Consider the following 26939-nt stretch of genomic DNA (forward strand, 5'->3'; position numbering starts at 1 on the left):
CCACAATACAGGTTACCACAGGTTATAAACTGAAAATGACGTCCTTAGTTCCATCCCCAATCTGTGCTATATCCATTCCAGTACAAAGGCTGTCTCTCCAGCCTTTCCACATCTGCCTCCCTACCAATTTAATATAATTTATGACTCAAGGCCTTCTCGAGTAGATAAGCATTCAAATATCAGTCTGAAGATTTGTACCAAGGAACAGACAGTCATTGTTCTAACTTTTGCCCACGTTCACACACATTATTTTCAGTACTGGGATCAAGAAAGAAAATTCATACATATACAGTAACATTTAGTATTCTGATTAGTGAATACTGATTGAAATGTATACATAATTAGTCATTATAGATAAAAATTCCCTTAACATCCTACAGCCAATTTTTACTTTGCAGCTGGGGCTAGGGGGCACAAGGAGTTCCCAAAAGGGAACACCCCTCCCATTCTGCTGAAAAAATGTTCTTTAGAAATATTTAACTTTCACACATTAAAAAGTCCAATACAGCAAATTTTTATTTTTAATTTTACCTTCATTTAACCAACAAGTCCAATACAGCAAATTTTAATTTTTTTTTTTCTTTATTTAACCAGGCAAGTCAGTTAAGAACACATTCTTATTTTCAATGACGGCCTGGGAACAGTGGGTTAACTGCCTGTTCAGGGGCAGAACGACAGATTTGTACCTTGTCAGCTCGGGGTTTGAACCTGCAACCTTCCGGTTACTAGTCCAACGCTCTAACCACTAGGCTACGCTGCTGCCCAATGAAAGATATCTTGTTAATCTACCCATTGTGTACGATTTTTTAAAATGTTTTACAGTACACAACATATATTTATGTTAGATGACCACCAAATTCAAAAACACACACAGAGATTTGTCACAGTCACAAAAGCATAAATATAGGTAAAATGAATCACTAACCTTTGATTATCTCCATCAGATGACACTCATAGGACATCATGTTATACATGTATTGTGTGTTTTGTTCGATAATGTGCATATATATATATATATAAAATATATATAAAATCTCAGTTTACATTGGAGCGTTACGTGCAGTAATGTTTTGATTCCAAAACATCCGGTAATTTTGCAGAATTACTCACAATAAACATTGATAAAAGATGCAAGTGTTATTCACAGAATTAAAGATAAACGTATCCTCTATGCAACCGCTGTGTCAGATTTAAAACAAACTGTAAGGAAAAATAATAATCTGAGAACGGCGCTCAGAACCCAAAGAAATAGCTGCCAATTTGGCGTCAACAGAAGCTACAAAAACACTATAAATATTCACTTGCCTTTGAATATCTTCATCAGAAGGCAGTCCCAGGAATCCCAGTTCGACAATAAATTACTGATTTGTTCCATAAAGTTCCAAAAAGCCCATAATTTAGCCACTTGTTTTTAGCTTGTTCAGCCCAGCATTCAATCTTCAAAAGCACGAGTAATTCCTCCAGACAAAAACTCAAAAAGTTCCGTTACAGGTCGTAGAAACAAGTCAAATGATGTATGCAATCCATATTTAGGATATTTTAAACATTAATCAGCAGTAAGGTTCCTACCGGAGAATTTCATTGTCTGAAGAAAAGCATAGGAACTCTCTCGTGACCGCGCGTAACGAGACCGAGGCTTTCTGCCAGACCACCCACTCAAAGAGCTATTATGAGTCCCACCTTTAGGTTTTTGTCTGCCATATGAGTTCTGTTATACTCACAGACATAATTCAAACAGTTTTAGAAACTTCAGAGTGTTTTCTATCCACCAGTAATAATATTATGCATATATTCCCATCTGGGACTGAGTAGGAGGAAGTTCACTCTGGGCACGCCTTTCATCCAAAAGTGAAAATACTGCCCCCTAGCATCAACAGGTTTTTAATATCTGGAGGAAACAGTTCTGCCTCCATGTCAAGATTCATGACAAACATCAACCTGCGACTGGGAGAGGCAATGTAACAGGCCTTTTCTTGTTTCAATTATATGTTTTATTATGAAAAATACAATATCTTCTTGTATACTTGTACAACTAAATAAACTAAAATCACATTTTATTTGTCACATACACATGGTTAGCAGATGTTAATGCGAGTTTAGCAAAATGCTTGTGCTTCTAGTTCCGACAATGCAGTAATAATCAACGAGTAATCTAACCTAACGATTTCACAACAATTACCTTATATACACAAGTGTAAAGGGATAAAGAATATGTACATAAACATACATGAATGAGTGATGGTACAGAACGGCAGAGGCAAGATGCAGTAGATGGTATCGAGTACAGTATATACATATGAGATGAGTAATGTAGGGTATGTAAACATTATATTAAGTGGCATAGTGATGCATTTTTTTTCCATCTATTCCCATTATTAAAGTGGCTGGAGTTGAGTCAGTATGTTGGCAGCAGCCACTCAATGTTAGTGGTGGCTGATAAACAGTCTGATTGCCTTAAGATAGAAGCTGTTTTTCAGTCTCTCGGTCCCAGCTTTGATGCACCTGTACTGACCTCTCCTTCTGGATGATAGCGGGGTGAACAGGCAGTGGCTCGGGTGGTGATGATGCACCTCTCCTTCTGGATGATAGCAGGGTGAACAGGCAGTGGATCGGGTGGTTGTTGTCCTTGATGATCTTTATGGCCTTTCTGCGACATCAGCAGTGTATGTGGAGCGTATGTCCATATATAATTGTACTATTTGTTATTCAACATAAAAGACGTACAACAAATGATCACATTGGTATTTTAACAGTATTATTGTTTACATTGTTTAAATTTAGGATCCATCTAAAACAGTATAAAACAAGATGATAAACAGAGGATCCATCTAAAACAGTATAAAACAAGATGATAAACAGAGGATCCATCTAAAACAGTATACAGTAAACAGTAAAACAAGTGCAGTATGTTCTGAGAATGTTACTTTAACGTCACCTCATAACGTCACACTATAACTTCATGGGAGTCTTGTGGAAAGACTGCATGTTGTTTTGGGGGATTGAGTGACGTCTTCATCAACATTTGCAGAATATTCCTGTAATATTTTCACCTCTTGTCAGACGCCAACAGTCTAGTCGGCTGCAGACATTCATAAGGACTTCTAGTAGTTTATTTGCCATTTGCAGGTATTAAAAGTAATACATACATTGTAATTCCTTGTTGGATCTCTCTCACATATAGGACAGTACATACCAGTGGAGGCTGGTGAGGGAGGGACGGCTCATAATAATGTCTGGAACAGAGTGGATGAAATGGAACACATGGAAACCACGTGTTTGATACCATTCTACTTATTCCCCTCCAGCCATTACAAGCCTGTCCTCCCCAATTAAGGTCCCACCAACCTCCTGTGGTACAAACACAAACAGTAAAATATATCATAAAAATGCAAAGTGGTAAAAGATCAGAAAAGGAACCAAAAGGTTCAGTCATGTTCTAATAGTCTGATGGAAACAGTTTAGGTTGATGATTTAACAGGCAGATAGAACTGGGATAGAAGCTGTTCTAGAACCTGTGGTCCAGAAACTGATTTAACAGACAGATAGAACTTGGATAGAAGCTGTTCTGGGATAGAGCTGTCTGTAGAACCTGTGGTCCAGAAACTGATTCAACAGACAGATAGAACTGGGATAGAAGCTGTTCTAGAACCTGTGATCCAGAAACTGATTCAACAGACAGATAGAACTGGGACAGAAGCTGTTCTAGAACCTGTGATCCAGAAACTAATTTAACACAGATAGAACTGTTCTAGAACCTGTGGTCCAGAAACTGATTTAACAGGCAGATAGAACTGGGATAGAAGCTGTTCTAGAACCTGTGATCCAGAAACTGATTTAACAGGCAGATAGAACTGGGATAGAAGCTGTTCTAGAACCTGTGGTCCAGAAACTGATTTAACAGGCAGATAGAACTGGGATAGAATCTGTGGTCCAGAAACTGATTTAAAAGGCAGATAGAACTGGGATAGAAGCTGTTCTAGAACCTGTGGTCCAGAAACTGATTTAACAGGCAGATAGAACTGGGATAGAAGCTGTTCTAGAACCTGTGGTCCAGAAACTGATTTAACAGACAGATAGAACTGGGATAGAAGCTGTTCTAGAACCTGTGGTCCAGAAACTGATTTAACAGGCATATAGAGCTGGGATAGAATCTGTGGTCCAGAAACTGATTTAACAGGCAGATAGAACTGGGATAGAAGCTGTTCTAGAACCTGTGATCCAGAAACTGATTTAACAGGCAGATAGAACTGGGATAGAAGCTGTTTTAGAACCTGTGGTCCAGAAACGGATTTAACAGGCAGATAGAACTGGGATAGATGCTGTTCTAGAACCTGTGGTCCAGAAACTGATTTAACAGGCAGATAGAACTGGGATAGAAGCTGTTCGAGAACCTGTGGTCCAGAAACTGATTTAACAGGCAGATATAACTGGGATAGAAGCTGTTTTAGAACCTGTGGTCCAGAAACTGATTTAACAGGCAGATAGAACTGGGATAGAATCTGTGGTCCAGAAACTGATTTAACAGGCAGATAGAACTGGGATAGAAGCTGTTTTAGAACCTGTGGACCAGAAACTGATTTAACAGGCAGATAGAACTGGGATAGAAGCTGTTTTAGAACCTGTGGTCCAGAAACGGATTTAACAGGCAGATAGAACTGGGAAAGATGCTGTTCTAGAACCTGTGGTCCAGAAACTGATTTAACAGGCATATAGAGCTGGGATAGAATCTGTGGTCCAGAAACTGATTTAACAGGCAGATAGAACTGGGATAGAAGCTGTTCTAGAACCTGTGATCCAGAAACTGATTTAACAGGCAGATAGAACTGGGATAGAAGCTGTTCGAGAACCTGTGGTCCAGAAACTGATTTAACGGGCAGATATAACTGGGATAGAAGCTGTTTTAGAACCTGTGGTCCAGAAACAGATTTAACAGGCAGATAGAACTGGGATAGATGCTGTTCTAGAACCTGTGGTCCAGAAACGGATTTAACAGGCAGATAGAACTGGGATAGATGCTGTTCTAGAACCTGTGGTCCAGAAACTGATTTAACAGGCAGATAGAACTGGGATAGAAGCTGTTCTAGAACCTGTGATCCAGAAACTGATTTAACAGGCAGATAGAACTGGGATAGAAGCTGTTCGAGAACCTGTGGTCCAGAAACTGATTTAACAGGCAGATATAACTGGGATAGAAGCTGTTTTAGAACCTGTGGTCCAGAAACGGATTTAACAGGCAGATAGAACTGGGATAGAAGCTGTTCTAGAACCTGTGGTCCAGAAACTGATTTAACAGGCAGATAGAACTGGGATAGAAGCTGTTTTAGAACCTGTGGTCCAGAAACTGATTTAACAGGCAGATAGAACTGGGATAGAAGCTGTTCTAGAACCTGTGGTCCAGAAACTGATTTAACAGGCAGATAGAACTGGGATAGAAGCTGTTCTAGAACCTGTGGTCCAGAAACTGATTTAACAGGCAGATAGAACTGGGATAGAAGCTGTTCTAGAACCTGTGGTCCAGAAACTGATTTAACAGGCATATAACTGGGATAGAATCTGTGGTCCAGAAACTGATTTAACAGGCAGATAGAACTGGGATAGAAGATGTTCTAGAACCTGTGGTCCAGAAACTGATTTAACAGGCAGATAGAACTGGGATAGAAGCTGTTCTAGAACCTGTGGTCCAGAAACTGATTTAACAGGCAGATAGAACTGGGATAGAAGCTGTTTTAGAACCTGTGGTCCAGAAACGGATTTAACAGGCAGATAGAACTGGGATAGATGCTGTTCTAGAACCTGTGGTCCAGAAACTGATTTAACAGGCAGATAGAAATGGGATAGAAGCTGTTCTAGAACCTGTGATCCAGAAACTGATTTAACAGGCAGATATAACTGGGATAGAAACTGTTTTAGAACCTGTGGACCAGAAACGGATTTAACAGGCAGATAGAACTGGGATAGAAGCTGTTCGAGAACCTGTGGTCCAGAAACTGATTTAACAGGCAGATAGAACTGGGATAGAAGCTGTTTTAGAACCTGTGGTCCATAAACGGATTTAACAGGCAGATAGAACTGGGATAGATGCTGTTCTAGAACCTGTGGTCCAGAAACTGATTTAACAGGCATATATAGCTGGGATAGAATCTGTGGTCCAGAAACTGATTTAACAGGCAGATATAACTGGGATAGAAACTGTTTTAGAACCTGTGGACCAGAAACGGATTTAACAGGCAGATAGAACTGGGATAGAAGCTGTTCGAGAACCTGTGGTCCAGAAACTGATTTAACAGGCAGATAGAACTGGGATAGAAGCTGTTCGAGAACCTGTGGTCCAGAAACTGATTTAACGGGCAGATAGAACTGGGATAGAAGCTGTTCGAGAACCTGTGGTCCAGAAACTGATTTAACAGGCAGATAGAACTGGGATAGAAGCTGTTTTAGAACCTGTGGTCCAGAAACTGATTTAACAGGCATATAGAGCTGGGATAGAATCTGTGGTCCAGAAACTGATTTAACAGGCAGATAGAACTGGGATAGAATCTGTGGTCCAGAAACTGATTTAACAGGCAGATAGAACTGGGATAGAAGCTGTTCTAGAACCTGTGGTCCAGAAACTGATTTAACAGGCAGATAGAACTGGGATAGATGCTGTTCTAGAACCTGTGGTCCAGAAACTGATTTAACAGGCAGATAGAGCTGGGATAGAATCTGTGGTCCAGAAACTGATTTAACAGGCAGATAGAACTGGGATAGAAGCTGTTCTAGAACCTGTGATCCAGAAACTGATTTAACAGGCAGATAGAACTGGGATAGAAGCTGTTTGAGAACCTGTGGTCCAGAAACGGATTTAACAGGCAGATAGAACTGGGATAGATGCTGTTCTAGAACCTGTGGTCCAGAAACTGATTTAACAGGCAGATAGAACTGGGATAGAAGCTGTTCGAGAACCTGTGGTCCAGAAACTGATTTAACAGGCAGATATAACTGGGATAGAAGCTGTTTTAGATCCTGTGGTCCAGAAACGGATTTAACAGGCAGATAGAACTGGGATAGAATCTGTGGTCCAGAAACTGATTTAACAGGCAGATAGAACTGGGATAGAAGCTGTTTTAGAACCTGTGGACCAGAAACGGATTTAACAGGCAGATAGAACTGGGATAGAAGCTGTTTTAGAACCTGTGGTCCAGAAACGGATTTAACAGGCAGATAGAACTGGGAAAGATGCTGTTCTAGAACCTGTGGTCCAGAAACTGATTTAACAGGCATATAGAGCTGGGATAGAATCTGTGGTCCAGAAACTGATTTAACAGGCAGATAGAACTGGGATAGAAGCTGTTCTAGAACCTGTGATCCAGAAACTGATTTAACAGGCAGATAGAACTGGGATAGAAGCTGTTCGAGAACCTGTGGTCCAGAAACTGATTTAACGGGCAGATATAACTGGGATAGAAGCTGTTTTAGAACCTGTGGTCCAGAAACAGATTTAACAGGCAGATAGAACTGGGATAGATGCTGTTCTAGAACCTGTGGTCCAGAAACGGATTTAACAGGCAGATAGAACTGGGATAGATGCTGTTCTAGAACCTGTGGTCCAGAAACTGATTTAACAGGCAGATAGAACTGGGATTGAAGCTGTTCTAGAACCTGTGATCCAGAAACTGATTTAACAGGCAGATATAACTGGGATAGAAGCTGTTTTAGAACCTGTGGTCCAGAAACGGATTTAACAGGCAGATAGAACTGGGATAGAATCTGTGGTCCAGAAACTGATTTAACAGGCAGATAGAACTGGGATAGAAGTTGTTTTAGAACCTGTGGACCAGAAACGGATTTAACAGGCAGATAGAACTGGGATAGAAGCTGTTTTAGAACCTGTGGTCCAGAAACGGATTTAACAGGCAGATAGAACTGGGAAAGATGCTGTTCTAGAACCTGTGGTCCAGAAACTGATTTAACAGGCATATAGAGCTGGGATAGAATCTGTGGTCCAGAAACTGATTTAACAGGCAGATAGAACTGGGATAGAAGCTGTTCTAGAACCTGTGATCCAGAAACTGATTTAACAGGCAGATAGAACTGGGATAGAAGCTGTTCGGAGAACCTGTGGTCCAGAAACTGATTTAACGGGCAGATATAACTGGGATAGAAGCTGTTTTAGAACCTGTGGTCCAGAAACAGATTTAACAGGCAGATAGAACTGGGATAGATGCTGTTCTAGAACCTGTGGTCCAGAAACGGATTTAACAGGCAGATAGAACTGGGATAGATGCTGTTCTAGAACCTGTGGTCCAGAAACTGATTTAACAGGCAGATAGAACTGGGATTGAAGCTGTTCTAGAACCTGTGATCCAGAAACTGATTTAACAGGCAGATGGAACTGGGATAGAAGCTGTTCGAGAACCTGTGGTCCAGAAACTGATTTAACAGGCAGATATAACTGGGATAGAAGCTGTTTTAGAACCTGTGGTCCAGAAACAGATTTAACAGGCAGATAGAACTGGGATAGATGCTGTTCTAGAACCTGTGGTCCAGAAACTGATTTAACAGGCAGATAGAACTGGGATAGAAGCTGTTTTAGAACCTGTGGTCCAGAAACTGATTAAACAGTCAGATAGAACTGGGATAGAAGCTGTTCTAGAACCTGTGGTCCAGAAACTGATTTAACAGGCAGATAGAACTGGGATAGAAGCTGTTCTAGAACCTGTGATCCAGAAACTGATTTAACAGGCAGATAGAACTGGGATAGAAGCTGTTCTAGAACCTGTGGTCCAGAAACTGATTTAACAGGCATATAGAGCTGGGATAGAATCTGTGGTCCAGAAACTGATTTAACAGGCAGATAGAACTGGGATAGAAGCTGTTTTAGAACCTGTGGACCAGAAACGGATTTAACAGGCAGATAGAACTGGGATAAAAGCTGTTCTAGAACCTGTGTTCCAGAAACTGATTTAACAGGCATATAGAGCTGGGATAGAACCTGTGGTCCAGAAACTGATTTAACAGGCAGATAGAACTGGGATAGAAGATGTTCTAGAACCTGTGGTCCAGAAACTGATTTAACAGGCAGATAGAACTGGGATAGATGCTGTTCTAGAACCTGTGGTCCAGAAACTGATTTAACAGGCAGTTTGGGTATGGACCTGGAAAGTATGACATTACTTTGCAGGCTATCTTTGCAGTAGACTGCAACTCCTCCCCCTTTGGCAGTTATATCTTGACGTAAAATGTTATAGTTGGGTATGGAAATCTCAGAATTTTGGTGGCCTTCCTGAGCCAGGATTCAGACACGGCAAGGACATCAGGGTTAGCAGAGTGTGCTAAAGCAGTAAGTAAAACAAATTTAGGGAGGAGGCTTCTGATGTTGACATGCATGAAACCAAGGCTTACATATCTGTTTCACCATTTAGAGAAATAAAAGCACTTTATGTATCTAGTCCCCATTCGAAGAAGTGATAAATATTCTGACCAACTCACTTATAGTGTATTAAAGTAGTCAAAAGTTTAGTATTTGGTCCCATATTCTATGAACACAATGACTACATCAAGCCTGTGACGTCATCATTGAGAAAGATCATGAATTAATCATGAATAATAATGAGTGAGGGAGTTAGAGGCTACAACAAAACATACTAACCTCTCACCATTAACCTCAAATAAAAGGTGACACTCTGTACTGTCTCCTAATTTGAAACGTTCTATCTCAAATCCAAAATGCTGGAGCACAGCACCAAATTTAAAACTGTAAGCTTCACTGTCCAAACACATATGGGCTCTGATAAAAACACATGTGGGTCTGGTGAACAGTTATCACTTGTTGACCAACTACAGGAATACTGACCTCAGAGTCTCCAGTTTACAGTGGGGATTCCCCAGTCCAGCAGAGAGCAGCTTCACTCCTGAATCCTTCAGGTCATTGTTACTCAGATCCAGCTCTCAGGTGTGAGGGGTTTGACCTCAGAGCTGAGACCAGAGAAGCACAGCCTTCCTCTGTGACTCCACAGTCTGACAGCCTGCAAAGAGATCATCATGACTTCACAAACACACTGTTCATTTAACACCAGTAGTGTAGAAGGACAATTTCAGATGCATTTGGTTTATTCTCTCAAACAGGATATATTCATGTTCCGTCTCCTAGAATTGTACGATCATAATGTTATGTAATGTGAAAATCAATTAATTGGCATAAAAAGTTATTCAATAATAAATATTTTTTCTCAACGGAATATTTCTTCCTGATGATTAGTTATGTAATGTGAAAATCAATTAATTGGCATAACAAATTATTCAATAATAAATAGTTTTTGATCAACTGAATATTTCTTCCTTATGATTAGTTCTTATATGTCATTTTATTTACTCACAGAACAGCTCTGGAGGCTTTGACCACTGGCAGCAGCCTCAGAAGACCTTCCTCTGATCTGGAGTATTTCTTCAGGTCAAACACATCCAGCTCCTTTTCTGAAGTCAGCAACACAAAGACCAGAGCTGACCACTGTGCAGGTGACAGGAAGGGTTTTGAGAGACTTCCTGATCTCAGGTATCTTTGGATCTCCTCCACTAGAGAATGGTCATTCAGTTCATTCAGACAGTGGAACAGATTGATGCTCCTCTCTGGAGAGGGATTCTCCCTGATCTTCTCCTTGATGTACTTGACTGTTTCTTCATGGCTCTGTGAGCTGCTTCTTGTCTTTGTCAGTAGACCTCGTAAGTGCTTCTGATTGGACTCCAGTGAGAGGCCCAGAAGGAAGCGGAGGAAAAGGTCCAGGTTTCCCGTCTCACTTTGTAAGGCTTTATCCACAGCACTCTTGAAGAATGTAAATTTAGGCTTGTGTCTTTTCCTCACAGAAAGATTCCTGGACGTTGATTGAGCTTTGGCCATTAGATTCAAATTGTTGTTGATGAATGAGAGGAACACATATACAGCAGCCAGAAACTCCTGAATGCTCAGATGAACAAAGCAGTACACCTTGTCCTGGTACAGCACACATTCCTCTTTAAAGAGCTGTGTGCACAATCCTGAGTACACTGAGGCTTCATTGACATCAATGCCAGCTTCTTTCAGGTCTTTTTCATAGAAAATCTGACTGCCTTTCACAAGCTGTTGAAAAGCCAGTTTTCCCAGTGACAGAATGCTCTCTTTATTCCAGTGTGGACCTGTCTCTTCTTTCCCAAGATACTTTTCATTCTTCTGTTTGGTATGAAACACCACAAGGTGTGTGTACATCTCAGTCAGAGTCTTGGGCATCTCTACTCTCTTATGTTTCAGCATGTGTTCAAGGACTGTTGCAGAAATCCAACAGAAGACTGGAATGTGGCACATGATGTGGAGGCTCCTTGATGTCTTTATGTGTGAGATGATTCTGCTGGCCAGGTCCTCATCACTGAATCTCTTCCTGAAGTACTCCTCCTTCTGTGGGTCATTGAACCCTCGTACCTCTGTCACCTGGTTGCGCTGAGAGAGAACCTTCCTGATGACAAGTGTCTCTGTATCTATGTTCTAGGTTCAGTTGATCTTTGGATGCAATAATATCTGGTCAAAGTCTAGTGACACAACACCATAGTATATCATAACCATAACAGCAGTTGGCCAGTAAAGGCCATGGAATACTATAAAACAGGGTTCGTCAACTAGATTTGGCTTCGGGACAATTGTTTTCTGAGTTAAAGTCGGTGGGTCAGAACATAATTAGCTCATTTGATAAGTACATAGCATTCAGTGAGAAAAAAATAATTTGATCTGATTAAGTTCATAAAATCACCAATATCTCTATTAAATTCTCATGATTTGTTTATTTCTCTGTGTGTTGATTGGTAGTTAAAATGTGTAAAACAGGTTTATGCAGCCTACTGTAGTCTACACTACTTTATTAATGGGTAAAACAGGTCTATGTAGTCTACTGTAGTCTACACTACTTTATTCATGGGGTAAAACAGGTCTATGCAGCCTACTGTAGTCTACACTACTTTATTAATGGGTAAAACAGGTCTATGCAGCCTACTGTAGTCTACACTACTTTATTAATGGGTAAAATAGGTCTATGTAGTCTACACTACATTATTAATGGGTAAAACAGGTCTATGTAGCCTACTGTAGTCTACACTACATTATTAATGGGTAAAACAGGTCTATGTAGCCTACTGTAGTCTACACTACTTTATTAATGGGTATAACAGGTCTATGTAGCCTACTGTAGTCTACACTACTTTATTAATGGGTAAAACAGGTCTATGTAGCCTACTGTAGTCTACACTACTTTATTAATGGGTATAACAGGTCTATGCAGCCTACTGTAGTCTACACTACTTTATTAATGGGTAAAACAGGTCTATGTAGCCTACTGTAGTCTACACTACATTATTAATGGGTAAAACAGGTCTATGTAGCCTACTGTAGTCTACACTACTTTATTAATGGGTATAACAGGTCTATGTAGCCTACTGTAGTCTACACTACTTTATTAATGGGTAAAACAGGTCTATGTAGCCTACTGTAGTCTAAACTACTTTATTAATGGGTAAAACAGGTCTATGTAGCCTACTGTAGTCTACACTACTTTATTAATGGGTAAAACAGGTCTATGTAGCCTACTGAAGTCTACACTACTTTATTAATGGGTAAAACAGGTCTATGTAGTCTACTGTAGTCTCCACTACTTTATTAATGGGTAAAACAGGTCTATGTAGCCTACTGTAGTCTACACTACTTTATTAATGGGTAGAACAGGTCTATGTAGCCTACTGTAGTCTACACTACTTTATTAATGGGTAAAACAGGTCTATGTAGCCTACTGTAGTCTACACTACTTTATTAATGGGTAAAACAGGTCTATGTAGTCTACTGTAGTCTCCACTACTTTATTAATGGGTAAAACAGGTCTATGTAGCCTACTGTAGTCTACACTACTTTATTAATGGGTAAAACAGGTCTATGTAGCCTACTGTAGTCTACACTACTTTATTAATGGGTAAAACAGGTCTATGTAGCCTACTGTAGTCTACACTACTTTATTAATGGGTAAAACAGGTCTATGTAGCCTACTGTAGTCTAAACTACTTTATTAATGGGTAAAACAGGTCTATGTAGCCTACTGTAGTCTACACTACTTTATTAATGGGTAAAACAGGTCTATGTAGCCTACTGTAGTCTACACTACTTTATTAATGGGTAAAACAGGTCTATGTAGCCTACTGTAGTCTAAACTACTTTATTAATGGGTAAAACAGGTCTATGTAGCCTACTGAAGTCTACACTACTTTATTAATGGGTAAATCAGGTCTATGTAGTCTACTGTAGTCTCCACTACTTTATTAATGGGTAAAACAGGTCTATGTAGCCTACTGTAGTCTACACTACTTTATTAATGGGTAAAACAGGTCTATGTAGCCTACTGTAGTCTAAACTACTTTATTAATGGGTAAAACAGGTCTATGTAGCCTACTGAAGTCTACACTACTTTATTAATGAGTAAAACAGGTCTATGTAGTCTACTGTAGTCTCCACTACTTTATTAATGGGTAAAACAGGTCTATGTAGCCTACTGTAGTCTAAACTACTTTATAAATGGGTAAAACAGGTCTATGTAGCCTACTGAAGTCTACACTACTTTATTAATGGGTAAAACAGGTCTATGTAGCCTACTGTAGTCTAAACTACTTTATTAATGGCTAAAACAGGTCTATGTAGCCTACTGAAGTCTACACTACTTTATTAACAACCCTAGCTTACGAATTGGCTGAGAACTCTGGGGTCGATAATTCTCTAACAAAGTGGTTTGACAGTGTGTTTGGGAAATGGAAAAATGTCATTATCACTGTGTTGTGGGCAACCGTCACCTGTATGAGTGTTTTGGTTCTGTGTGGGGTTTGTTTGGTACCTTGTGTGACAGTTTTGCTTATCAAGACTCTGGAGAGGTCGGTAGGGCAACAGATGGTGATGAGGTATGGACCGATTTCCAGCGCTGGTCTGTGTGATGTCGAGTTCGAGCTTCAAGGTCCAGCAGAGGATTCCGTTTCTTTCAGCTATGAGGAGTCAGTGTTGGATGAGACCGTTATTTTTGAGGGATGAGACCGTATTGTTATGAAGCTTGTAATACAAATCCTAACGGAAGTGTTACAGTGGGATTTAGACCGATAACAGTCATGAATGAATATCTGATGTACATTATATTCCCTTGTATTAATTAGGATTATTTGTTATGTTTCCTTGTAGGATATTAGTTCCAGGATGTATCATCTCGTCATTTAAGGGTGGATTGATTAGGAAATGTGTTTTAATAAATGATTAGAATGTTACAGTCCTGAAACCATAGGTCTGATACCATGTGATTGTATGAAACCATAGGTCTGATACCATGTGATGGTATGAAACCATAGGTCTGATACCATGTTACAGTCCTGAAACCATAGGTCTGATACCATGTGATTGTATGAAACCATAGGTCTGATACCATGTGATTGTATGAAACCATAGGTCTGATACCATGTGATTGTATGAAACCATAGGTCTGATACCATGTGATGGTATGAAACCATAGGTCTGATACCATGTGATTGTATGAAACCATAGGTCTGATACCATGTGATTGTATGAAACCATAGGTCTGATACCATGTGATTGTATGAAACCATAGGTCTGATACCATGTGATGGTATGAAACCATAGGTCTGATACCATGTGATTGTATGAAACCATAGGTCTGATACCATGTGATGGTATGAAACCATAGGTCTGATACCATGTGATTGTATGAAACCATAGGTCTGATACCATGTGATTGTATGAAACCATAGGTCTGATACCATGTGATTGTATGAAACCATAGGTCTGATACCATGTGATGGTATGAAACCATAGGTCTGATACCATGTGATTGTATGAAACCATAGGTCTGATACCATGTGATGGTATGAAACCATAGGTCTGATACCATGTGATTGTATGAAACCATAGGTCTGATACCATGTGATTGTATGAAACCATAGGTCTGATACCATGTGATTGTATGAAACCATAGGTCTGATACCATGTGATTGTATGAAACCATAGGTCTGATACCATGTGATGGTATGAAACCATAGGTCTGATACCATGTGATTGTATGAAACCATAGGTCTGATACCATGTGATGGTATGAAACCATAGGTCTGATACCATGTGATTGTATGAAACCATAGGTCTGATACCATGTGATGGTATGAAACCATAGGTCTGATACCATGTGATTGTAGGAAATGAATTTGAATCATTAGATTATTATAACACATGTGTGTAAGTGTTAGACTCATTCGATGATTATATTATAATACTGTGTGTGGTTTTAATCAGAATCAACGTTTGGGAACAATGTGTCTAGTGTTTTGATAACAGACTATCTGTCTGAGCCAGATCCGGAGACCTTGCCTGGGACACGGAGAACATCCCAGTCCCAGGTCTCTCCCTATCTTATTGTTGTGTGAGGGACCCTTCTCTCTCACTCTCTCTCTCTCTCTCTCTCTATCTCTCTCTCCTCTCCTCTCTCTCTCTCTTGACACATTCCCTGTTTAATCTTCAGTCCTTCATTCTATGGAGAAATATAATCTCTCTCTCTCTCCCTCTCTCCCTCTCTCTCTCTCTCTCTCTCCCTCTCTCTCTCTCTCATGGATTTAGCCTCAGATATGAAAGACAGGGAACGGTAACACTTTACAATAAGGGTACATTAGTTAATGCATTAGTTAACCTGAATAAATAAATAATTCATTGAATATCTACTAAGTATTTATTAATTTTATGCATAATTACTAAACCATAAAAAATGCATTAATAAATTATTTTAAAAAGCTGATAATTCATGTTAATAGTTATATAACTGGAATTTCCTGCATCTAAACCATTCAGAATCAAATGGTCTGTTAGGAAGAGAGTTAATCATTATTAACAGTATGATAAGGTTTTATCATGTCTCAATTATTTTTAGTGATGCAGGTTCATGTTATTGAGAGATTAACAGTGGTTAGAGCATTGGACTAGTAACCGAAAGGTTGCAAGTTCAAATCCCCGACCTGACAACGTCTGATCTGTCATTCTGCCCCTGAACAAGGCAGTTTTAACCCTCTGTTCCCAGGCCGTCATTGAAAATAATAATTTGTTCTTAACTGACTTGCCTGGTAAAATAAAAAAAAATGTATCAATTATTTTTAGTGATGCAGGTTCATGTTATTGAGAGATTGTCTTTATTCTAGTTTATAATATCTTACCATTGACTAACTGATGTGCCATGACAACTAGTTAAGCAATAGGAAATGAAGAACAACTATTCAGTCATTTATCTTTAATTTCAAAAGCAGGATTAGCAACATCACACAGTTTCATCACAAGTTTAGGTAATGGTGAGCTGCAGTGAGTGACAGATCTTGGTTTGAGTATTGAAGTGTAGACTGTTGACCCCTGGAGGTGAGAGGTGAAGTAGACTGTTGACCCCTGGAGGTGAGAGGTGAAGTAGACTGTTGACCCCTGGAGGTGAGAGTTGAAGTGGCTGGGTCATTTCCTAGCCTAAATTCTTCTGGAACAGAGAGATGTAAACTTCCACTCACAGGGCACGTCGAACCAGAGCTTCTCACTTGCAGCGTTCATCTGCAGACAGTCCTCTCCTTCTCCAGCGTTATTGGGCTCACCAATGTTCCAGTTAGTGTAGTCAAATCTGGACCCATCTGACCACATCCATAAGCCCTCCTTGACTGCATCAAAACCTCCAATCCAGGTATCAGGTAAGTGGCCATTGGTATTCTTTGTTAGTGCTTGCATGAACTGGTACTCTAAAAGGTTATTCACGGATGCTAGGTTTCCACCAAGTGCCAAACAGTTTTGCTCAGAATCTGACCATGACTGCGGAATGCTGACAAACCTGAAACAGCGTGATCCATATGGGTGCCAGTCTGAGGGACATGACATTTCCTTTGTCCCCTGCTGTACTGCTGCTACCTGAGCCCCGACAGGAGGAGTCTGTTCCACCTCAGTCTTCAGTAAGGGTTCTAAACCAAGCAGCTGGGTCAGGTTTGCGTCGCCCAGTGCAATGGCAGCACTCAGAAGCAGAAGGATGGCCAACTTCTCCATGGTAATCTTTTCCTGTCAGAGAAGGAATCACAGGTGGTCTGTAGGTTCTGTTCAGCTTGAGAAAGAGGAACACTTTTATACATGCAACTCACCAAGCCACAAGGACGAAGCACAAAAAACATGTTGACACTGATTCCAATGTACCAAAAAACATGTTGACACTGATTCTATATCATGTTGGCAAATGTATCCTAATCCTTTTGGCAAATATACACTGAGTGTACAAAACATTAAGGTCACCTGCTCTTTCCATGACCTAGACTGACCAGGTGAATCCACTTTAATCAGTGTAGATAAAGGGGAGGAGACAGGTTAAAAAAATGTGGGAGCCTTGAGACAACTGAGAGATGGATTGTGTGTGTGCCATTCAGAGGGTGAAGACAATTTAAGTGTCTTTAAACGGGGTATGATAGTAGGTGCCAGATGCACCTGTTCATGTCAAGAACTGCAACGCTGCTGGGTTTTCACACTCAACAGTTTCCAGTGTGTACAAAACAATAACACCTTCCTAATATTGAGTTGCAGCTCCCCCCACCGAATACGAAGAATCAACATGATTCCAGGCAATAACAAAATCCCATAATAAAAATTGCTCAAATATACAAGCATTTCACACCATTTTAAAGATAAACTTCTTGTTAATCCAACCAGTGTCCAATTTCAGATAGGCTTTACAGCAAAAGCACGACAAATGATTATGTTCGGTCACCGTCAAGTCACAGAAAAACACAGCCATTTTCCAGCCAAAGAGAGGAGTCACAAAATTCAGAAATAGAGAGAATTATTAATCACTAACCTTTGATGATCTTCATCAGATGACACTCATAGGACTTCATGTTACACAATACATGTATGTTTTGTTTGATAAAGTTCATATTTACATAAAAAAATCTCAGTATACATTGGCACGTTATGTTCAATAGTTCCAAAAACATCCGGTGATTTTGCAGAGAGCCACATCACTTTACAGAAATACTCATAATAAACGTTGATCAAAGATACAAGTGTTATGCATGGAATTTTAGATCCAATTCTCCTTAATGCAACCGCTGTGTCAGATTTCAAAAAAGCGGAACGGAAAACGTAAACCATGCAATAATCTGAGTACGCCGCTTAGAGACCAAACAAGTCAAGAATATAATAATAATAATATGCCATTTAGCAGACGCTTTTATCCAAAGCGACTTACAGTCATGTGTGCATACATTCTACGTATGGGTGGTCCCGGGATTGAACCCACTACCCTGGCGTTACAAGCGCCATGCTCTACCAACTGAGCTACAGAAGGACCATAAGAAGAAGATAGCCATATCCGCCATATATTGTGCAGTCAACAGAAGTCAGACATAACATTATAAATATTCACTTACCTTCATCAGAATGCACTCCCTGTCACGCCCTGGCCATAGAGGCTTTTATTCTCTATTTTGGTTAGGCCAAGGTGTGACTAGGGTGGGCATTCTATGTTCTTTTTTCTATGTTTATGTATTTCTTTGTTTTTGGTAGGGTATGGTTCTCAATCAGGGACAGCTGTCTATCGTTGTCTCTGATTGGGAACCATACTTAGGTAGCTCTTGCCCACGGGTTTTGTGGGTAGTTAATTTCTGTTTAGTGTTTTTCACCTTTCAGGACTGTCCCTTTGTTATTTTTGTATTTAGTGTTCAGTGACAATAAACAAATATGATGTACAACGCTGCATCTTGGTCCTCACCTTCTTCCACAGAAAGCCGTTACACTCCCAGGAATCCCAGTTCCACGATAAATGTTTGTTTTGTTCGACAATGTCCATCATTTAAGTCCAAATAGCTTCTTGTGTTAGCGCATTTGGTAAACAAATCCAAACTCAAGAAGCGCGTTCACCAGTTGCAGACAAAGTCCAAAGTTACGTTACCATAGAAACATGTCAAACGAAGTGTAGAATCAATCTTTAGGATGTTTTTATCATAAATCTTCAATAATGTTCCAACCGGAGAATTCCTTTGTCTGTAGAATTCCTTTGTCTGTAGAATTCCTTTGTCTGTCGCTCTCACGTGAACGAGAAGGGGCAAAAAAGAAGCAATGGAACGCAGCTGCAACACGTGAAATGCGCGTGACCAGCTCGTGGCGCTCTGCCATACACCTGACTCATTCCCCTCTCATTCGGCCCCACATGATCAATATCCCACTGTATCTTCAATAGGGAATGATTTGAAAAACGATCAACGATCAACCTCGGATTTCCCACTTCCTGGTTGGATTTTTTTCTCTGCCAAATGATTTCTGTTATACTCACAGACATACTCACAGACATCATTCAAACAGTTTTAGAAAGTTCTGAGCATATATTAGCCACTGGGACTGAGTAGCAGGCAGTTTACTCTTGGCACCTTATTCATCCAAGCTACTCAATACTGCCCCCAGCAAAACAATTCCTGACATTTAATCCTAGTGAAATTCCCTGTCTTAGGTCAGTTAGGATCACCACTTTGTTTAAAGAATGTGAAATGTCAGAATTGTAGCAGAGAGAATGATTTATTTCAGCTTTTGTTTCTTTAATAAAACAAAAACAAATATAAGTGTAATGTTTATTTAACTAGGCAAGTCAGTTATGAACAAATCATTATTTACATTGACGGCCTACCCCGGCGGGGTATGTGCATCGCCCTGTGGGACTCAGGGACAGATGTGATGCAACCTGGATTTGAACCAGCGACTGTAGTGGTGCCTCTTGCACTGAAATGCAGTGCCTTAGACCACTGCACAACTCAGGAGCCCAGTGTGTGTGTGTGTGTGTGTGTGTGTGTGTGTGTGTGTGTGTGTGTGTGTGTGTGTGTGTGTGTGTGTGTGTGTGTGTGTGCGTGTGTGTGTGCGTGTGTGCGTGCGTGCGTGCGTGCGTGCGTGCGTGCGTGTGTGCGTGTGCGTGTGTGCGTGCGTGTGTGTGTGTTTGTGTGTGTGTGTGCACCACTTAAGGGAAGGGTGAGCAGTGTGGTTGGGGTTGAGGTTAGAATTAAAATCTGATTTTATTACTTTGTGCCTGTGCCAGTTAGTGACCACTTTACAGAACTGCCTCCAGGGCAAGATTCATGACAATAAATAAATCTGCCTCCCAGTCATCCCGTCCTTATCTTTACAAGGCTGCAGAACATACAAGCTAGTGATGTGGGGGTTCTCTCATAACCCTCAGTCCCCAGGTGGGTATATAGCAGGTTGAATAAAGAGAAGCTAGATGTGGGGGTTCTCTCATAACCCTCAGTCCCCAGGTGGGTAGATGGCAGGTTGAATAAAGAGAAGCTAGTGATGTGGGGGTTCTCTCATAACCCTCAGTCCCCAGGTGGGTAGATGGCAGGTTGAATAAAGAGAAGCTAGTGATGTGGGGGTTCTCACATAACCCTCAGTCCCCAGATGGGTAGATGGCAGGTTGAATAAAGAGAAGCTAGTGATGTGGGGGTTCTCTCATAACCCTCAGTCCCCAGGTGGGTAGATGGCAGGTTGAATAAAGAGAAGCTAGTGATGTGGGGGTTCTCTCATAACCCTCAGTCCCCAGGTGGGTAGATGGCAGGTTGAATAAAGAGAAGCTAGTGATGTGGGGGTTCTCTCATAACCCTCAGTCCCCAGGTGGGTAGATGGCAGGTTGAATAAAGAGAAGCTAGTGATGTGGGGGTTCTGTCATAACCCTCAGTCCCCAGGTGGGTAGATGGCAGGTTGAATAAAGAGAAGCTAGTGATGTGGGGGTTCTCTCATAACCCTCAGTCCCCAGGTGGGTAGATGGCAGGTTGAATAAAGAGAAGCTAGTGATGTGGGGGTTCTCTCATAACCCTCAGTCCCCAGGTGGGTAGATGGCAGGTTGAATAAAGAGAAGCTAGTGATGTGGGGGTTCTCTCATAACCCTCAGTCCCCAGGTGGGTAGATGGCAGGTTGTATAAAGAGAAGCTAGTGATGTGGGGTTCTCTCATAACCCTCAGTCCCCAGGTGGTGGGTAGATGGCAGGTTGAATAAAGAGAAGCTAGTGATGTGGGGTTCTCTAATAACCCCCAGTCCCCAGGTGGGTAGATGGCAGGTTCTATAAAGAGAAGCTAGTGATGTGGGGGTTCTCTCATAACCCTCAGTCCCCAGGTGGGTAGATGGCAGGTTGAATAAAGAGAAGCTAGTGATGAGGGGGTTCTCTCATAACCCTCAGTCCCCAGGTGGGTAGATGGCAGGTTGAATAAAGAGAAGCTAGTGATGTGGGGGTTCTCTCATAACCCTCAGTCCCCAGGTGCGTAGATGACAGGTTGAATAAAGAGAAGCTAGTGATGTGGGGGTTCTCTCATAACCCTCAGTCCCCAGGTGGGTAGATAGCAGGTTGAATAAAGAGAAGCTAGTGATGTGGGGGTTCTCTCATAACCCTCAGTCCCCAGGTGGGTAGATAGCAGGTTGAATAAAGAGAAGCTAGTGATGCGGGGTTCTCTCATAATCCTCAGTCCCCAGGTGCGGACCATGAATGTATAAAACATTAAGGACACCTTTCTTTCCATGACAAACTGTGAATCCAGGTGAAGCTATGATTCCTTATTTTTCACTTGTAGATGAAAGGGAGGAGAAAAGGTTCTCTGGGATATGTGGGACGCTAACGTCCCACTTGGCCAAAAGCCAGTAAAAACACAGAGCGCCAAATTCAAATAAATTACTATAAAAATCTATCTTTCATGAATTCACACATGAAAGACACCAAATTAAAGCTACACATGTTGTGTATTCAGCCAACATGTCTGATTTCAAAAAGGATTTATGGCGAAAGCACACCAAACGATTGTTAGATCAGTACACAGCCACAGAAAAACACAGCCATTTTCCCAGCCAAAGATGGGAGTCACAAAAAATCAGAAATGTAGATACAATTAATCACTAACCTTTGATGATCTTCATTCATCAGATGACATTCAGATGACATTCATTGGACTTCATGTTACACAATACATCTATGTTTTGTTCGATAATGTTCATATTTATATCAAAAATCCCGGTTTACATTGGCGCCATGTTCAGAAATGCCCTCAAAATATCTGGAGAAATTACAGAGAGCCACGTCAAATAACAGAAATACTCATCATAAACTTTGATGAATGATACATGTTTTACAAAGAATTAAAGATACACTTGTTCTTAGTGCAAACGCCGTGTCAGATGTAAAAAAAATGTTACGGAAAAAGCAAACCATGCAATAATCTGAGACGGCGCTCAGATATAAACAACATTTCTCCTCCATGTCGGAGTCAACAGAAATACGAAATTACATCATAAATATTCCATTACCGTTGATGATCTTCATCAGAATGCACTCCCAGGAATCCTTAGTTCCACAATAAATTATTGTTTTATTCGATAATGTCCATTCATTTAAAAAAGTAGCTACCATGTCCAAAAGCTTGCGCAGTTCCAGGCGAACGTCGGACGAAAACTTCAAAAAGTTATATTACAGGTCAAATAAATTTGTCAAACTAAGTAGAGAATCAATCTTTAAGATGTTGTTATCATAAATATTCAATAACGTTCCAACCGGAGAATTCCTTAATTCCTTTCTCTCTACAGAAGTAATGGAACCCAACACGATATCATGTGGAATGCGCATGACCAGGAACTGGCTCTCTGCCAGACCACTGACTCAAACACTTCCCATCCAGCCCCACATCACAGTAGAGGCTTCATTCAACATTCTACAGACTGTTGACATCTAGTGGAAGGCGTAGGCAGTGCAAACAGATCCATATCTTACTGGGATTTGAATAGGCGATGAGTTGAAAATCGACCAGCCTCAGAATTCTCACTTCCTGTTTGAATTTTTTTCGCACGTGTTTTATATCCAGTAGTAATAATAATATGCATATATTAACATCTGGGACAGAGTAGGAGGCAGTTCACTCTGGGCACGCTATTCATTCAAAGTGAAAATGCTGCCCCCTATCCTAGAGAAGTTTTAAAGAAGGATTTTTAAGCCTGGAGACAATTGAGACATGGATTGTGTATGTGTGTCATTCAGAGGGTGAATGAGCAAGACAAGTGCCTTTGAACGGGGTATGGTAGTAGGTGCCAGGCGCACTGGTTTGTGTCAAGAACTGCAACACTGCTGAGTTTTTCACACTCATGTTCGACCACCCAAAGGACATCCAGGCAACTTGACAACTGTGGGAAGCATTGGAGTCAACATGGGTCATCATATAGTTTTGGTTCTAATACAAGGTATTAAGTGCCGTTACCAATTAAAAGGCACAAATACCATAACTATTCTCTGGGGAAGTGGGTATCAATACCATAACTATTCTCTGGGAAGTGTGTATCAATACCATAACTATTCTCTGGGGTAGTGGGTATCAATACCATAACTATTCTCTGGGGAAGTTAGTATTGTTGCAGGAATTATATTCCTCTGTTAATACCCAATTAAAATTAAACACTCTGTCAATTTATAAGGATTTGTATGACCCTTATTTTATAAAAAATGGACAGAGCCCAGTCTTAAAGTCAAACAGCAGATTTTATTCACGAGAGTCCTTACACATTTTATAAACTTAAAATGACGTCATTAGTTTCAGTACCAATCCGTGCCATCTCTGTTCCAGTACAAAGGCTGTATGGTTCTCACTTCGTCTCTCCCTAATAAGATAATATATGACCGAGCCAAGGACATGCTTGTGAAGATAAGCCTTCTAGCCAGACTGGCGATATAGTTCATTCATTTCAGTCATTGTTATAATTTTTGATTATATTTACACACATTATATTCAGTACTAGGATTAAAAATCAAATTGATACATATACAGTAACATAATAGTATTCTGATTAGTACATATACAGTAACATAAAAGTATTCTGATTAGTCTGGAATCGGCTGGTACCTCACCATCTATTGTCATCGATTTCTCCAGAGTCCTGGAAATAAGGCCTCATACACAGGGAATTAGACAACAGCCCCATAAAACTAAAACAGTCACACAGGTGAATGTAGCCCATAATACAGTGATCATAATATTTTTCCATATTCCAAACATACTATCAAACCCAATTAGTCAGAGAAGTATCCACCCCAGAGTTTTCTGCCAACCCGTGAGCCAGGGTGGTCAAACCAGCTGAGGCTTTGGGCACTGATTCGTCCGGAGCTGTGTTATTTGGGATGTAAGCACAAACATGGTCCCGATAATCACGCATACTTCTCCCTTTTCAGCCAATAACATATCTAATGCAATTCTATTCTGCCAAGCCATCAGGCTGGTTGCTTCAGTCTGTTCTGCAAAACCTTTAATAGCATCTCTGGTATACTTGTTAAAGCGCTGTTGATTATAATAAATATAATTAATCCAGTCCAAGTTCTTATTGAGAGTAGACCACCCGGAAATGCTTAACTCTAATCCTGCTAGGATCTGATTTCTTGCTTTGAACTCATCTGGCACCCCCCGTGAAACCCCAATATATACTTTGTCATCAAGAGACCCGGATGGAGTAGCCCTTTTTCCCCATTTGGATAAACTTCATGTCTTGGTGTTGAATGAGTGTGAAAGGCATTCCCAAATGTACAAGGGAGCATAATCCTGTCCAATCTGTCGGTAAAACCTCGCCCTGACATCATTTCCCGTAGAGTACTGTACCGGGAGAAACGGTAATAATCTCCTCCGGTCACTGTAAAGGGAGGAACCTGTGGATATAAATCGTGCAAGTCAATGACACTGTCATTATCTGGCATTCCTGCTTTCGTGAACAACTTTACCATACTGGCCTAAACTCCTCTACCCAGAACCGTACTAGGGTGTTGATCAAGACCTGGTCATATCCATCATACCACAACCCTAGATCCTCCTAAATTTCTGTTTAAAGGGTTAGGCGTATCTTTATGCAATTACATCCCTCTCTCCGGATTACAATCAAAAACTCTCACTTTCACTATACTCCACCTCCTTCCATACTGGGTGAGTGGATTCATATAGCCCTCTCTCTCCAAATGAGCTATGACCTGTGTCCACGATCAATATGGGAACCTGCTCCCATATATGCCATAATGGCTCAGAGTCCTAGACTGCCATGTAGTTAGAGACCCCATTTGGTCTACATAAAACTCCATTGAGAGATCCTTCCCAACCTTTACTCTAACTTTCTGTCTACCCAGATCTAGGGGTCTCTTATGCTTGTTTTGGAACAAAATCCTCATTGTCTAAACCATGGGTCAAATTACCACTCTCGACATACTCAAGTAGGACGTGCTGTTTCAGGATTATGGCACCCACGATAAAACAGCTCAGACGAACAGCTTCCATGTGAAGCCCCACCCTCTCCCCGAGAACACATCACTAGCAAGAGCCAGACACACCTTCACTTCTATGAACAAAAACAGGGGTGATAGGACAGGGAGGATTACTTCATTTGAGAGATGGCCCCCGGAATTCTGTTAATTCCAGTTCTCCTCTCGAACACTGTTTATTGTTTGACAGAATTTTGGTATCTTACCCTCCCGCCGTGCGATATGAATCCGGGTAGCTCTTTCAGCTAGCTGTCACCAGGAGTCCTTGGTATGGTCCCCCCAACAAGCCTCGGGGACTGGATTGAGTGACTTCACCTGTAGTTCACCTGTAATGCATAAAATCCTGGACATACAGGCTTGGTTAACGAACAGTTACTCATATGTTTTATCTGATTATATCTTTAACTTCTATGCCTATTTGTTAGCTATTTTTATTTATTTTAATTATTAGTTTCTTATCCAATAGGCCACTAACTTACCCACCCCCCCTTTTGATACCTGGCTCTGCCCAGGTAACAACCTTATATACCCTAAATAATGACTTAGGTAGGATTAGTAAATTATCCTTATATTCTGACATTATCATGTATGTCCAGTTCTCCCTTGGGCATCCATTCATCTCAATCCTGTACAATTCTCTGTCCAGTGTTTTATCTAGTTTAAGAAGTATCTGTGCTATTTATACATGTTCTTAAATATATATATTTACCCATTTAAACAGTAATTCCTTTCTCTCCTATCTCTCAAAATGCCACTAAGCGTCTCATTGTTTGACTTTATCTAAAATCATTGATTTTAGAAAAAACATGTCTATAAGTGGCAATCTCTAAAGTCCTTACAGTTATAAGGCTCTATAAATGTTACTGAATGACGTATCAATGTATTTCCAGTTATAAGGCTCTATAAATGTTACTGAATGACGTGTCAATGTATTTCCAGTTATAAGGCTCTATACATGTTACTGAATGACGTATCAATGTATTTCCAGTTATAAGGCTCTATAAATGTTACTGAATGACGTGTCAATGTATTTCCAGTTATAAGGCTCTATAAATGTTACTGAATGACGTGTCAATGCATTTCCAGTTATAAGGCTCTATAAATGTTACTGAATGACGTGTCAATGTATTTCCAGTTATAAGGCTCTATACATGTTACTGAATGACGTATCAATGTATTTCCAGTTATAAGGCTCTATAAATGTTTCTGAATGACGTGTCAATGCATTTCCAGTTATAAGGCTCTATAATGAATGACGTATCAATGCATTTCCAGTTATAAGGCTCTATAAATGTTACTGAATGACGTGTCAATGCATTTCCAGTTATAAGGCTCTATAAATGTTACTGAATGACGTGTCAATGCATTTCCAGTTATAAGGCTCTATAATGAATGACGTATCAATGCATTTCCAGTTATAAGGCTCTATAAATGTTACTGAATGACGTGTCAATGTATTTCCAGTTATAAGGCTCTATAAATGTTACTGAATGACGTATCAATGTATTTCCAGTTATAAGGCTCTATAAATGTTACTGAATGATGTATCAATACATTTCCAGTTATAAGGCTCTATAAATGTTACTGAATGACGTGTCAATGCATTTC

At 40.4% G+C, this 26939-nt stretch overlaps 2 protein-coding genes and 1 long non-coding RNA gene across 54 annotated transcripts; 1 reads left to right on the plus strand and 2 right to left on the minus strand.

Annotated features, from left to right (window-relative positions):
• Positions 1-1974: 1974 nt before the first annotated feature.
• On the minus strand, positions 1975-9158 carry LOC127927075 (uncharacterized). 50 transcript variants are annotated; one of them, XR_008126077.1, is made up of 14 exons: positions 8519-8781; positions 7810-8037; positions 6946-7701; positions 6598-6657; positions 5854-5973; positions 5328-5507; positions 5148-5267; positions 5028-5087; positions 4680-4847; positions 4212-4331; positions 4044-4103; positions 3756-3983; positions 2571-3512; positions 1975-2512 (listed from the first exon to the last, which is right to left on the minus strand). XR_008126077.1 is itself a non-coding variant. In XM_052512804.1 (13 exons), the coding sequence occupies exons 1-12, from the start codon at positions 8786-8788 to the stop codon at positions 3459-3461; spliced, it is 2412 nt and encodes an 803-aa protein (XP_052368764.1). In that variant the 5' UTR covers positions 8789-8925; the 3' UTR covers positions 1975-2512; positions 2571-3458. The 50 variants fall into 50 exon arrangements, 39 of the variants coding, with proteins under 39 accessions (XP_052368764.1, XP_052368748.1, XP_052368753.1 ...); XR_008126076.1 differs by lacking the exon at positions 6598-6657 and adding an exon at positions 6202-6261 and having other exon boundaries at positions 5854-6033; positions 6886-7701; XM_052512804.1 differs by lacking the exon at positions 6598-6657 and adding exons at positions 3590-3649; positions 5614-5733; positions 6034-6321; positions 6382-6441; positions 6826-6885 and having other exon boundaries at positions 3756-4451; positions 4620-5507; positions 5914-5973; ... (1 more) ...; positions 7930-7977; positions 8759-8925.
• A 7131-nt stretch (positions 9159-16289) lies between these two features.
• Positions 16290-17086, minus strand: LOC127927076 (ladderlectin-like). Of its 2 annotated transcripts, none has more exons than XM_052512825.1 (2): positions 16567-17086; positions 16290-16453 (listed from the first exon to the last, which is right to left on the minus strand). In XM_052512825.1, exons 1-2 carry the CDS (start codon positions 17084-17086, stop codon positions 16353-16355), a joined length of 621 nt encoding a protein of 206 aa, XP_052368785.1. In that variant the 3' UTR covers positions 16290-16352. The 2 variants fall into 2 exon arrangements, with proteins under 2 accessions (XP_052368785.1, XP_052368784.1); XM_052512824.1 differs by having other exon boundaries at positions 16290-16486.
• Positions 17087-20059: 2973 nt separating this feature from the next.
• On the plus strand, positions 20060-21003 carry LOC127927077 (uncharacterized). Of its 2 annotated transcripts, XR_008126086.1 has the most exons (4): positions 20060-20256; positions 20326-20411; positions 20483-20680; positions 20752-21003. It is a non-coding gene; the product is annotated as an uncharacterized LOC127927077 (long non-coding RNA). The 2 variants fall into 2 exon arrangements; XR_008126087.1 differs by lacking the exon at positions 20060-20256 and having other exon boundaries at positions 20278-20411.
• Positions 21004-26939: the final 5936 nt, after the last annotated feature.

Source organism: Oncorhynchus keta, unplaced genomic scaffold (assembly GCF_023373465.1).
Source record: "Oncorhynchus keta strain PuntledgeMale-10-30-2019 unplaced genomic scaffold, Oket_V2 Un_contig_932_pilon_pilon, whole genome shotgun sequence".
NCBI classification, from domain to species: domain Eukaryota; kingdom Metazoa; phylum Chordata; class Actinopteri; order Salmoniformes; family Salmonidae; genus Oncorhynchus; species Oncorhynchus keta.

What these genes read in the sequence shown, in the direction of transcription:
- LOC127927076 (XM_052512824.1), bottom strand. Translation starts at nt 17,086, where the DNA reads ATGGAGAAGTTGGCCATCCTTCTGCTTCTGAGTGCTGCCATTGCACTG. An exon ending in GCTCTGGTTCGACGTGCCCT is followed by an intron (nt 16,487 to 16,566) that starts GTGAGTGGAAGT and finishes TCTCACCTCCAG; the next exon opens with GGGTCAACAGTCTACTTCAC.
- LOC127927075 (XM_052512785.1), bottom strand. Translation starts at nt 8,788, where the DNA reads ATGCCTGTTAAATCAGTTTCTGGACCACAG. An exon ending in AATCCGTTTCTGGTCCACAG is followed by an intron (nt 5,734 to 5,913) that starts GTTCTAAAACAG and finishes TCTGGACCACAG; the next exon opens with GTTCTAAAACAGCTTCTATC. An exon ending in AATCAGTTTCTGGACCACAG is followed by an intron (nt 5,508 to 5,613) that starts GTTCTAGAACAT and finishes TCTGGACCACAG; the next exon opens with GTTCTAGAACAGCTTCTATC.